We start from the raw sequence: 12,850 nt of genomic DNA, 5'->3' as shown, positions 1-12,850 counted from the left end.
GTGTAGTGACCCCTGCTTTAAGTGATGATAATAATAGCTTTGAAATTAAATTGTTAAAATATATATCATTATAGGTACCCATTTTTTTCAGTGTAATATATCTACAGGATTATTTTCTGCTATGTTATTGACTTCTATTTGCAATAAATCTCATATTCGTGGAGACCTTCAGTTTTTCCTAGACTTTAAATTTGCTGTGGCCTTGAAATTGTTTTCTTTTTGACATTTATTGCCTCGTTGCTAAATTAGAGTTTGAACCAACAATTGACTGTCAAGTTTTATAGGCTCTCTAATTTATTTTTTTACACTAAGACATGCTTTTAAATCACACAGCGTGACAATGCTGTTTACAAAGGGTTTGGTGGCTGAGAATAATTTTATTGCTGACAAAATCACATTTGGAAAAAGCAATGAGAGACTCAAGCCATATCTAGAGATCAAGGGGGAGAAAAAAAGTGTCTGATAAAAAGTTAATCAAACTGGGTTTACCAGAAAGTTTGTAAGCGTGAGTTTGCAGTATAGGCCTAAAGCTGTTCCTCATTTCACTTTCCAATCCTCTTCTCTGTTCCTCTGAGGTGTACATTCCTGCTACTCTATGCTTTGGATAGGTACTTCCCCGTTTCTAACCAATGCAGTAACAAACTTTATGTCACAAAAGAGCTATTCCACCACAGGCCATGTGCTCAGTATGCAGTTTTTCATGTTTTATCAGGTGACATATATCATAAAATATGTAATACTTGTTGCCAAAGAACATTATCTTCCAGTCAAAAGGATGTCATCATCAGAAACATGCATTAGACCATTTTAATTAAAGAACTGGGTTTATACTAATTAAATGGAATGAAACATTTGAATAAAAAATAATGTTTTCTTCTTTGTTTTGTTATTTTGTTTCTTTTTCACTCTCATGTCATTGAAAAAGCATCATAAAAAGTGGTTATCATGTACTATACAAGACTTTTCATTTGAACCGGTGTACAGTTGTTTTATTGTGCTGGAAAGTATATAGACAGGACTTTTTCAGGATCTGATAGTAGACTCACATTGTGTCACAAGCACATGGACTGCATACTGCACCATGGTGTGAATCTAATATGCACAGTCAAAATCTATAATTCAATTCAATTCAGTTCAATTCAATCAGTTCAGATTCAAGTCAAGTCAAGTCAAGTCAAGTCAAGTCAAGTCAACTCAAATAATACAATTCTCTACTATAAATATTTATAGTACAACAAAATCTCAGTGCTCCAAATAAGATAAAATCAAATATTCAAAGTGGAAAAAAACAGAAATAAGGAAATATGATGCTTTATACAATAGAAAATCTTTCTTTCTTCAGTCGTAAGGAAATTATGTTTTTTGTTTTTTTTTTTGAGTAAAACATTTCAGGATTTCTCTCCATATAATGGACTTCTATGGTGCCCCCGAGTTTGAACTTCCAAAATGCAGCTTCAAAGGGCTCTAAACGATCACAGTCGAGGAAAAAAGGATCTTTTCTAGCAAAATGATTACAATTGATATACAATTTATATACTTTTTAACCTCAAATGCTCGTCTTGTCTAGCTTGGCAAGACGAGATGAGCGTTTGAGATTAAAAAGTGTATAAGTTGTAAATGTTTTTAGAAAATAACCGATTTTTTCACTAGATAAAACCCTTCTTCCTCGGCTGGGATCATTTAGAGCCCTTTGAAGCTGCATTTTGGAAGTTCAAACTCGGGGGCACCATAGAAGTCCATTATATGGAGAGAAATCCTGAAATGTTTTCCTCAAAAAACACCATTTATTGAAAAACTTTGAATGTCTAAACACTGTATATTCCACATAATGTGTTAATATTCAATATTTTGGGGTCTGTAAGATTTTTTATGTTTCTAAAAGTAGTTGCTTAAGTATTGTATGCCTCACAAAGGCATGAAATACAGTAATACAGTAATATTGTGAAATGTTATAATTGAAAATAACAGTTTTCTATTTGAATGTAAAATATAGTTTATTCCTGTGATCAAAGCTGAATTTTCAGCATCATTACTCCAATCTTTAGTATCGCTTGATCCTATATTAGAAATCATTCTAATACACTGATTTGCTGCTTAAAAAACATTTGTGGTTATTGTGGAAATTGATAGATTTTTCAGAATATTTAAGGGGAGAAAAACAGCATTTATTTGAAATTGAAATCTTTTGTAATATAATAAAAATGCCTTCCAATTCTAAATAAAAATAAATAAATAAGATCTCTCTAATGACCCCAAACTTCTAAAAGGTACTGCTTAATATATATTCCAAAAATGTATATTGTAGAAACTAGTATGGCCTTGTTGATATAACAGTAATACACCATTAGAAGCTGTTGTATTAGTCCTTTGGTTTGAATTCAAGTTACTTTTCCGTCACTCAGCTTTACTAACCACAGAACAGGAAGATCATGATTCACAAGCATCAACAAAGCTGTTCGTGTGATTTTATTTTTACACAAATTACCATTAAATAAACAAGTAAGTATCTCCTTCAGTACTTTTCAAGTAGTTCATCCAAAATCATGTCAACAGCAGGATTTAGAAGGATTTCAGACAGGGTAAAAAGAGTTCATCTGGATCTGTGCAATACACTAATTACCTCAGTAATCTCTGTGGCAGTTATGAGTAAAATCCCGTCTTTTAGGACACAAATAACGACACAGAACACATGCCTGAAGGCTTTGACACAGACAGTGCAAAGGGGAGTGGTCATAAGACTCGCCCATACCGTTAAACCCAGATCAATGTTTGATTAATAGAGATTTGCATTTGGATGGTGGAAGGTTGGCTCAACGTTATTCCAGTGGGAGGAGCAGAGAGAGAGAGACAGTTGGGACTATATAAAAGAATCAGATCAGGCAACAGGTGCACATTTACAGGTGATGAAGGCTCCACCCTCTCTTCCAAACTCTTGTTCAGCAGTCACAGTCTTTTCCACTTTTATATTGTGATACACTAATAGTCGTTTCATTCACTGGAACTGCACTGAGGTAACTGAACATTTATGTGTCTACAATATTTTACAAAATTCTGCTGTGTTTGCAGTCATTTATGCTTATTTATTTTACAGGAGTTTTGTCTGTTTCTTTCAGTTTCAGTGTTTGAGTTGTGAAATATGTTTTAGAAAAACTTGTGATCAAACTGCATTCTAACAGCATTCTGTGCATTCTGTGTTGCCATGTAAAGTCACATTAGGTGTTTGTACATATGTGCTGTTTTTACTCATCTTTTTTGTTTTTCCTGTTTTTAGATGTTGGCAACTCTTGAAAACGTGAGTATTATTCATTTTTATTAAATTGACTAAAGGGGAAACAAATGGGAAAGCATTGGTGTAACGGCTTGGCAAATGATTTTTTTTTAGCTCTGTGATATATTTAAGCATCACACAGTGTGCTATAAATAATATTACCTTAATAAGCATATGGAATAGTCATTATGTCCATATAGTATCATATTTGATCAATAAATATGCATGCAGATTTAATTTTAAAGTTCTAGTGTTTCAAACCATACTCAGTGACTCTTGGATTTTTGAAGAACATTGTTTTGTGGAAAGCATGCCGAAGATGAAATAAAATAAATGGGACTTGATGCTTAGATATTTTGTTGTTTAATGCAGTGACATTCAGGCATTTAGTGATGAAGTGTGGCTTTAAAATACTGTCAAAATTTTAAGATACTGTACAGGGTGTATACGCAGAACTGTCAAAACAGAGACAAAATATTAACACTAAAATGCTTAACACATACTCGCAATGCAAATATGTCTGTTGGTGCATGTAAAAACCAAATATTACTGAGGGACGGAACAATGTACTAGTCAGACAAATTGTTGCAACTTCCTTCCAATATTCATGTTAAACATCTCTATTCATGGCTACTTATATTATGATTTTTTTTTTCAATAATATACACAACCAGTCAAAAGTTTGGACACACTTCCCCATCAAAGAGAATAGGGAAGTGTGTCCAAACTTTTGACTGGTAGTGTATAAACAGATTTCAGTGAATGTTCTCCTGTGATTGAATCTAGGAGAAGGAAAGAAAATTATTGTCTCTTGTACACTGTGTAATGTCTGTACTGTATCTGATTCAGTGTTTGACTTTCCCACAGATTCAATACTTTCAAGATCTGGGCCCCCGAGAGCCGTCATCTGGGAACTTAGACCTTGACATGATTGAGGAGTACCTGCAGGAGCATTCGGTGGAGGTGATGTCAGCAGCAGGTGTACAGAGGAGAAATCAAGAAGAGCACAGCATGGCAGGTGAGTTGATTCATAATCAACTTAACACTAGAACTAAAAGTATGTAATAGACCACTGAGGGAAGAGCCACTTCTCCCTAATCAAATGGAAGTGCACTTTCAGTTTTGTAAGGTCAGTAATTTCCTCTTTGACAAAGTTGGTTTATTTATGCCTCAGGATGTGGATTCCATGTCATGGCTGATAAAAATTTAATGAAGAGAAACTGTAAAAACACTGGAAATTTTGTACTTCAGAGTAAATACTTGTGAAGTGTGTAATTTTTGAGCTGCAAAATTTAGTTTTAAATCTTTTGCACTGTGTTTAAACAGGTTTACCTTTCCTACAACTGCTATTGGTCAGTCAAACAAATAGCCACACCCCCAAACTCACGTGATTAGTTGAGCTGTTGCCAGGCTGGTCGGATGCTCAAACAAACAGCGCTTTTTTGAAAATGCTACAGCGAAACAGAACTTACTTGTGAAGTGTTGCATTTTTGAGCTGCAAAATTTAGTTTGAACACAGTCACACAGTGTTTAAACAGGTTTACCTTTTCCACAACTGTCATTGGTCAGTCAAACAGATAGCCACGCCTCCAAACTCACACCATTGGTTGAGGTGTTGCCATATCAGGCTGGTCGGATGCTCAAACAAACAGCAATATTTTGAAAATGCTACAGAGACTAAATTTACTAGTGTAGTGTATAATTTTTGAGCTGCAAAATTTTAGTTTGAACATAGTCACACAGTGTTTAAACAGGTTTACCTTCCCCACAACTCTTATTGGTCAGTCAAACAAATAGGCACGCCCTAAACTCACACGATTAGTTGAGCTGTCGCCATGTCAGGCTGGTCGGATGCTTAAACAAACAGCAATATTTTGAAAATGCTACAGAGAAACAAAACTTACTTGTGAAGTGTTGCATTTTTGAGCGGCAAAAATTTAGTTTGAACACAGTCACACAGTGTTTAAACAGGTTTACCTACCCCAAAACTCCTACTGGTCAGTAAAACAGATAGCCACGCCCCCACTCACACTATTGGTTGAGCTGTTGCTATGTTAGGCTGGTCGAATGCTCAAATAAACAGCAATGTTTTGAAAATACTACAGAGAAACAAAACTTTCTTGTGAAGTGTGTAATTTTTGAGATGCAAAATCTAGCTTGAACTCAGTTTCAACAGGTTTACCTTTCCTACAACTGCCATTGGTCAGTTAAATAGATAGCCCCACCCCCACACTTACACCACTGGTTGAGCTGTTGCTATGTCAGGCTGGTTGGATGCTCAAACTAACAGCACTTATTTTGAAAATGCTACAGAGAAACAAAACTTACTAGTGAACTGTAGTTTTTGAGCTGCAAAATTTAGTTTGAACTCAGTCACACAGTGTTTAAACAGGTTTACCTTTCCTACAACTGCCATTGGTCAGTCAAACAGATAGCCACGCCCCCAAACTCACACTATTAATTGAGCTGTTGCTATGTCAGGCTGGTCGGATGCTCAAACAAACAGCAATATTTTGAAAATGCTACAGAGAAACAAAAACTTACTTGAGAGGTGGACAAGTTTTGAGCTACAAAAAGTTAGTTTGAACACAGTCACACAATATTTAAACAGGTTTACCTTCCCCACAACTGCCATTGGTCAATAAAACAGATAGCCACGCCCCCAAACTCACACGATTAGTTGAGCTGTTGCCATGTCCGGCTGGACGGATGCTCCAACAAACAGCAATTTTTTGAAAATACTACAGAGAAACACAAATTTACTTGTGAACTGTAATTTTTGAGCTGCAAAAATTTTGTTTGAACATAGTCACACAGCGTACAATCAGATTTACCTTCCCAACAACTGCTATTGGTCAGTTAAATAAATAACCCCACCCCCACACTAACACCATTGGTTGAGGTGTTGTTATGTAAAGCTGGACAGATGCTGGAACAAACAGCAATGTTTTGAAAATGCTACAGAGAAACTAAATTTACTTGAGAAGTGTGTAATTTTTTAGCTGCAAAATTTAGTTTGAACATAGTCACACTGTGTTTAAGCAGGTTTGCCTTCACCACAACTGCCATTGGTCAGTCAAACTGATAGCCAGACCCTCACACCATTGGTTGAGCTGTTGCCATGTCCAGCTGGATGGATGCTTCAACAAACAGCGATTTTTTGAAAATTCTACAGAGAAACAAAAAATTACTTGTGAACTGTATTTTTTGAGCTGCAAAATTTAGTTTGAACTCAATCACAGTGTTTAAATGGGTTTACTTTTCCTACAACTGCCATTGGTCAGTCAAACAGATAGCCACGCCCCCCAAACTCACACTATTGGTTGAGCTGTTGCTATGTCAGACTGGTCGAATGCTCAAACAAACAGCAATGTTTTGAAATGCTAGAGAAATCAGGGGAATCAGCCTACACATGATATATATTTAGCTGCAACTAAAGTTGGCTAGGAGAAAGTACATATTTTACCATCAAAAGCAGTGATAATATAACCATAAATATCTTCTTGCAGCCTGTATGTGTTGTTGATTGTAGCAAGCAGCATATGAAATAATAATGACTGATGTGTTTCCATAGAGAACAGCTGGTCTGGACATTATACATATGAATGGCATTATGGTGGAGTACCAAGAACAGATGAGACACGTGAACAACAGCCTCCGCAGCAGCAGCAGACGTGGCTCTGTCAGTCCGGTCACAATGAGTGGGTAGGTCTGACCAGACATAAAGTAAACACTGTAATATTATAGTCAAGACTGTATGCTGTTTTGTAACTGAAGACTCACCTGCTCATAGTTGTTAATAATAATAGTCTATGTTTTAGGGACACTTCCAGTATGACAGAAACCAGTACAGTGATTCAGATTCGCTGTCCACCAGTTCTGGTTGCCAAGAATTTCCACCATCTCCAGCCTCTGACATGAAGAGTCAGATTGCGTATGACTCCCTGGCTCTAGCACCGCTCTCAGGTAAGACACTGAATTGCTAGTCCATTGCTAGTCCTTTTACCTACCTGATGTTATGACAAAAAATGTACCTGTGGGACATTTTTCGCAAGATGCAAAAAACGTACCAATAAGTGCATATCACTGCAGTTTCCAACTGAAATTAATACTAGAGGCAGTAATACAGTGAGTACTTGTAAGTGTTTTCGTACACAGTTATGATAACAGCTCCATATGTTTCACTTTCCAGACATTACAAGCTTGCTTAGTAGCTCAGTCGGCACAGAACTGGACTTAGGATGCAGAATCCTTGGGTACAAATCCAATGAAAAACATGACTCACGAGCTCAAGAGCTAAACGATCAGAAAACAAACTATAACGACATGCTTGCAATTGTGTTTTAAATTAAATTCGCTTTTGTTCATACTACTGGGTAGGTTTAGGTGTAGTGCAGTTGGTATGTTATTTTAAAACGTTGCGGAGCATTAGATTTATAGCACAACTCAACAGGCATTTTAGGTCAGAACAGCGATGACACCTACAAAACCAACGTCAGATTCTCTTTTAGTAAATACTCTTTTCCACTCAGTGGACATATGTCACAAAATGTACATGGCGTATTTTACGTCTTGCAAAAAAGTTTCCACAGAAACATTTTGTCATGAAATCAGGTTGCCTATTTCTTTTTGATTTTGGAGAAGTTGATTCATAATAGTGAATTGCAGAACACACACAAACACGAGGCAGGATTTATTTCATGAACCAATCACAGCCAATCAGAACCAGTCATGTCCAATCATATCGTGATGGAGGCATTGCCTCCTCTCACGTGACTTTACCTGCTGGTGTTGCTGCTGGACAATGTTTCTTTAGAAAAACAAGTGATTTATTATACATATTTAATTATTATATTTAAGAATATTTGCATTGTGTTATTTTTGTACTATGAATTTTTATCATTCAGAGAAAATTCCCCTGATAGATAGCCAAAGAATATCATTTAGACAGACTTCAGTGGGTGAAGTTTTTTAGTGTCTGTTGCTGTATTGTTGTCACCCATCTTGTAGTTTTATATCCAAACACCCTGGTGAAAAAAACAGCTAAAATCAGCCTAGGCCTGGTCAACCAGCCTGGTTTTAGCTGGGCAGCAGGCTGGTTTTAGAGGGGTTTTGGCCACTTTCCCAGGCTGGGAGACCAGCTAAACTAAGATTAAGCTGGAAGTAGCTGGTTTTAGATGTTTTTTTTTTCAGCAGGGCAGAGTTGCCCGTACAGTCAAGCGATCTGCATAGGCTTTGGTTTCATTGATGAAAAAAATATCCAGTTTGGAATTTGTTGGAAATTGGGCGTCCCTATTTAGGCAAATTTTTAATCTGACATTTGGAAGGGCAAGGTAGGCTTTGATAACACTGCTTTCATTGTGCACAGAGATCGATAGATGCAAAATGCATGAATGTAAATGTTATATTCTGCTGTCACTGAAATACATTTGACATTTACAATATTGTTTCTCAGGTAAAAGGAAAGAGCGACTCTTTCAGTTCTTATATGAGATGCTTCAGACACCAGACATGCGGAGCTGCATTTGGTGGGTTCAGTCTAACAACGGAACGTTCCAGTTCTCATCCCAGAACAAGGAAAAGCTGGCTGAGATGTGGGGCAGACGCAAGGGCAACCGGAAAACCATGACGTACCAGAAAATGGCCCGCGCCCTGCGAAACTACTCGCGAACGGGAGAGATCTGCAAAGTGAAGCGTAAACTCACCTATCAGTTCACTGAGAGAACTCTGAGAGGCCTTCAGAACAACTCGCAAAGATTCATGGGTAGCTAATGTGGTTTATCCACCAAGAATTTCTCCTACCTGAGAAAGTGTAAACAAATACTGAGTATTTTACAGAAAAAAGTTTTTGCCTTTTCATAATGTAATGTGGGCATAATACACTGATTTTCTAATGTTATTTGGCTTAATTGAGGCTCAATTGAACTTGGGAATTGTATGTACAATAACATGGAATAACATGAAATTCTAAGAAGTTGAAATCTGAGGATTGTTAACCATTGCACTACGTTCTATGTAGTTATGTATCCGTTTTGCTTGTTGTTATTTTGATATTGAATATTTGCCAATTTTTGTGCTCATTTCAATTCATTTGAAATTTGCCAATTTTTGTGCTCATTTCGACTTTTTAATAACATTAAAATGTTGACATCTAATGTGCCTGAATAAATTAATTTCAACATGGAAAGTTGCATTTTTGACAATAACAAGGAACCCACACAAACAGTTTAATCTATCAAATTACATTGTAAAAATGTTTAGTCAGTTTTATTTGTCAAAAATATCACTTAATATCACTAAGTCAACCAGACTACACATCTAGATGGCATACACTCTTAAAAATAAAGGCTCCAAAGGGGTGTTTTTGCAGTGATGCCATAGAAGAACCATTTTTGGTTCCCCAAGGAACCTTTTAGTGAACAGTTTTTAAAAGAACATTTTAAAAATCTAAAGAACCTTTTATATTATAAAAACCTTTTCTACATTTAAAAAGGTTCCATTAATGTTAAAGGTTCTTCATGGAAGGACCTTTATTTTTAAGTGTAGGCTGTTATGTTCTTTACATGCAATCTGCTAGCAATGACATAATTTACTATATGGCACAAGCTGATTGGATTGAGAGTGATGAGAGTACTTGTTCAACATTTAAATAGTCTGGTTCTGTGTTTGCTATACTGTAATTTGATCCTGGAGACCTTTAGAGTTTCTCAGAAACCCTCCACCTCCCCAGCACCACCTGTCTAGATCTGCTACAGGAATTATATGCATATTCAAGTAGCAGCAACTTATCTTACATGATGAAATTGAAAGCTTTTAATTCTTTAGACAAGCAAAAACTACATGCTAAAATGATTTTTACAAAATCTGATTGGATTGAATAAGATTCTAATAACATTACACTTTTTAATCAATACCATGATATTAAGTGAGTACCATATCTGACACTGAATCACTAAACCAGTCTTAAAGGAGTAGTTCACTTTCAGAACAAAAATGTACAGATAATGTACTCACCCCCTATCCAAGATGATCATGTCTTTCTTTCTTCAGTCGTAAGGAAATTATGTTTTTTGAGCAAAGCATTTCAGGATTTCTCTCCATATAATGGACTTCTATGGTGCCCCCGAGTTTGAACTTCCAAAATGCAGCTTCAAAGGACTCTAAACCATCCCAGCCGAGGAAAAAAGGGTCTTATCTAGCAAAACGTTCTAATTTTCCAAAAAAAATAAAAATAAATAAAAACCATTACACATTACACAACAAATTACAATTTATATACTTTTTTTAACCTCAAAAGCTTGTCTTGTCTAGCTCTGTGTGTACTCTGTGTAGAGATTAAAAAGTATATAAATTATAAATGTTTTTTTAGAAAATAACCGATCGTTTTTCTAGATAAGACCCGTCTTCCTCGGCTGTGATCATTTAGAGCCCTTTGAAGCTGCATTTAAACTGCATTTTGGAAGTTCAAACTCGGGGGCACCATAGAAGTCCATTATATGGAGAGAAATCCTGAAATGTTTTCCTCAAAAAGCATAATTTCTTTACGACTGAAGAAAGAAAGACATGAACATCTTGGATGACAAGGGGGTGAGTACATTATCTGTAAATTTTTGTTCTGAAAGTGAACTACTCCTTTAAGTAGCACAGGTATATTTGTAGCAATAGGCAAAAATACATTGTATGGGTCAAAATGATCGATTTCTCTTTTATGCCAAAAATCATTAGGATATTAAGTAAATATCATGTTCCTTAAAGATATTTTGTAAATTTCTTACCTTAAATATATAAAAACTTAATTTTTGATTAGTAATATGCATTGCTAAGAACTTCATGGGCAACTTTAAAGATGATTTTCTCAATATTTCGATTTTTTTTTTTTTTTTTTTTTTTTGCACCCTCGGATTCCAGTTTTTCAAATAGTTGTATCTTGACCAAATATTGTTTTATCATAACAAACCATGCATCAATGGAAAGCTTATTTATACAAATGTAATAAAGTATTTAAAATGGTATTTTAAAGAATATGGTTGTAAAACAATGGTTTATGCCAAACAGCATGGTGTAAACATAAATGGTAAACATTTCGACAGTTTAAATTCCCTGGAATTTGAATTCTGAAATGTTGTTGACCATATATGTGATATGTAAACTGTGGGGTTTTGTTTTTTCATCATCATCATCTCTGACAAAGCTCTGTGCTCCATCTGATGGCAGTTTACCACAAGCTCACCATGTTCATATTCAGACTCATACGGTCACATATGCAAAGCATGTGTACTCTGTAAAACCGCCACTACAACAGAATTGTTAATGATTGATGAGAAGGGATAGATGCTGTTTGTATCATACGTCAGTGGCTTGCTGTTAAAACCAAACAAACAATTATAATTATAGAAATAAAATATAACAAATATAAAATATTACATTCAATTTAGTCTGAAACACAGTTTAACGGTCTGTTGTGTAAAATCAATATGAGATTCAAAATCATGTTAAAGAAACACTACATTTTTTTTTGGAAATATGCTTATTCTCCAACTCCCCCCGACTTAATAAGTTTACAGCAGGCGCAGTAATATTACGCAGTGCCTGAAATTAGTTCCCAGCTAGGTAACTTCCAGTGTGACCGGCGTGATATTACTGCGCCTGCTTCGGCCATGTTACGGCAGCAAACTTCCTTGACTATTACACCGGAATGGGATTGTAGTTCCTAATCTTATCGGCCTAGAAAATCGCAGCTTTACATTTCCGCCAGTTTTAGCACATGATATAACTACAGAAGAGTCAAGTTTTAAATAGGACAAATATCGAAACCCTAGGTGGATTTTGAGAATGTTTCTGTGGTAGGGATGAGTATTGTTTACATTTTATCACTACTGATACAATACTGCTTATTGAGTGCATAAATTGGTGCAAAAATAAATAATGTAAAAAGATGTTTCAAGTTATTTTATTATTGCAGTTTACAAATTCCTCTAAACAAACAGAAAATGGCACATAAAGCACCTTTTTAAAATAAAAATGCTCTTCAAAGAGAGAGAGGTTTCCTCAGCACACCACAACATGTTTGAACATCTTGCATAGGAGCACAACACAATGGATTAGAGAATTATAGCGTCCCTAGCTATTTTTATGTAATAAAATTAACATACTGACTTCCTCAGGAAGGAGGCGTGATTGTGATTACTCCTAAGTGTCCCTCTTATAGGGACATTTTCAACTCTGATTTAATCTACATGATAAAAAAGGCTTATTGTTAAAATGTAGAATTATTTATACTGATACTCCCATCAGGATTTTTAGACATTCATTCAGTCCAGAAGGGGTTCAGAAAAAAAATGGCAGCTGACAGCAGGAAGTACCTGCCATTGACAGCCGGAAGCCAGTTACTGGCATTCGGAGGGTAGGAGGGACCTGCCACTTGGTGACAGCCAATCAGCATCGACCAACTTGGCAGCAACCAATCATATGCAACTACGACAGACACGAATGGCAGTGTTTGTTGGAGCGGTACATTTTGAAATTAATGATCGGAGTAATGAATAATTGTTGCCTTGTATGTTTGATTTTAACTTTTATGTT

At 35.8% G+C, this 12,850-nt stretch overlaps 1 protein-coding gene across 1 annotated transcript; it reads left to right on the top strand.

Annotated features, from left to right (window-relative positions):
* Nucleotides 1-2,901: 2,901 nt before the first annotated feature.
* Nucleotides 2,902-9,433, top strand: LOC141291681 (uncharacterized). Its single transcript, XM_073823838.1, has 6 exons — nucleotides 2,902-3,011; nucleotides 3,272-3,292; nucleotides 4,136-4,286; nucleotides 6,843-6,973; nucleotides 7,090-7,234; nucleotides 8,724-9,433. Exons 2-6 carry the CDS (start codon nucleotides 3,272-3,274, stop codon nucleotides 9,038-9,040), a joined length of 765 nt encoding a protein of 254 aa, XP_073679939.1. The 5' UTR covers nucleotides 2,902-3,011; the 3' UTR covers nucleotides 9,041-9,433.
* The last annotated feature ends 3,417 nt before the right edge of the window (nucleotides 9,434-12,850 follow it).

Source organism: Garra rufa, chromosome 18, assembly GCF_049309525.1.
Source record: "Garra rufa chromosome 18, GarRuf1.0, whole genome shotgun sequence".
Classification (NCBI taxonomy): domain Eukaryota; kingdom Metazoa; phylum Chordata; class Actinopteri; order Cypriniformes; family Cyprinidae; genus Garra; species Garra rufa.
This window is presented reverse-complemented; position numbering and strand designations above follow the sequence as displayed.

Excerpts from the sequence above, each read along its gene's own strand:
- LOC141291681 (XM_073823838.1), top strand. The coding sequence starts at position 3,272 with ATGTTGGCAACTCTTGAAAAC. Across the intron at positions 6,974-7,089 it reads AGTCCGGTCACAATGAGTGG|GGACACTTCCAGTATGACAG; the intron begins GTAGGTCTGACC and ends TCTATGTTTTAG. Across the intron at positions 7,235-8,723 it reads GGCTCTAGCACCGCTCTCAG|GTAAAAGGAAAGAGCGACTC; the intron begins GTAAGACACTGA and ends ATTGTTTCTCAG.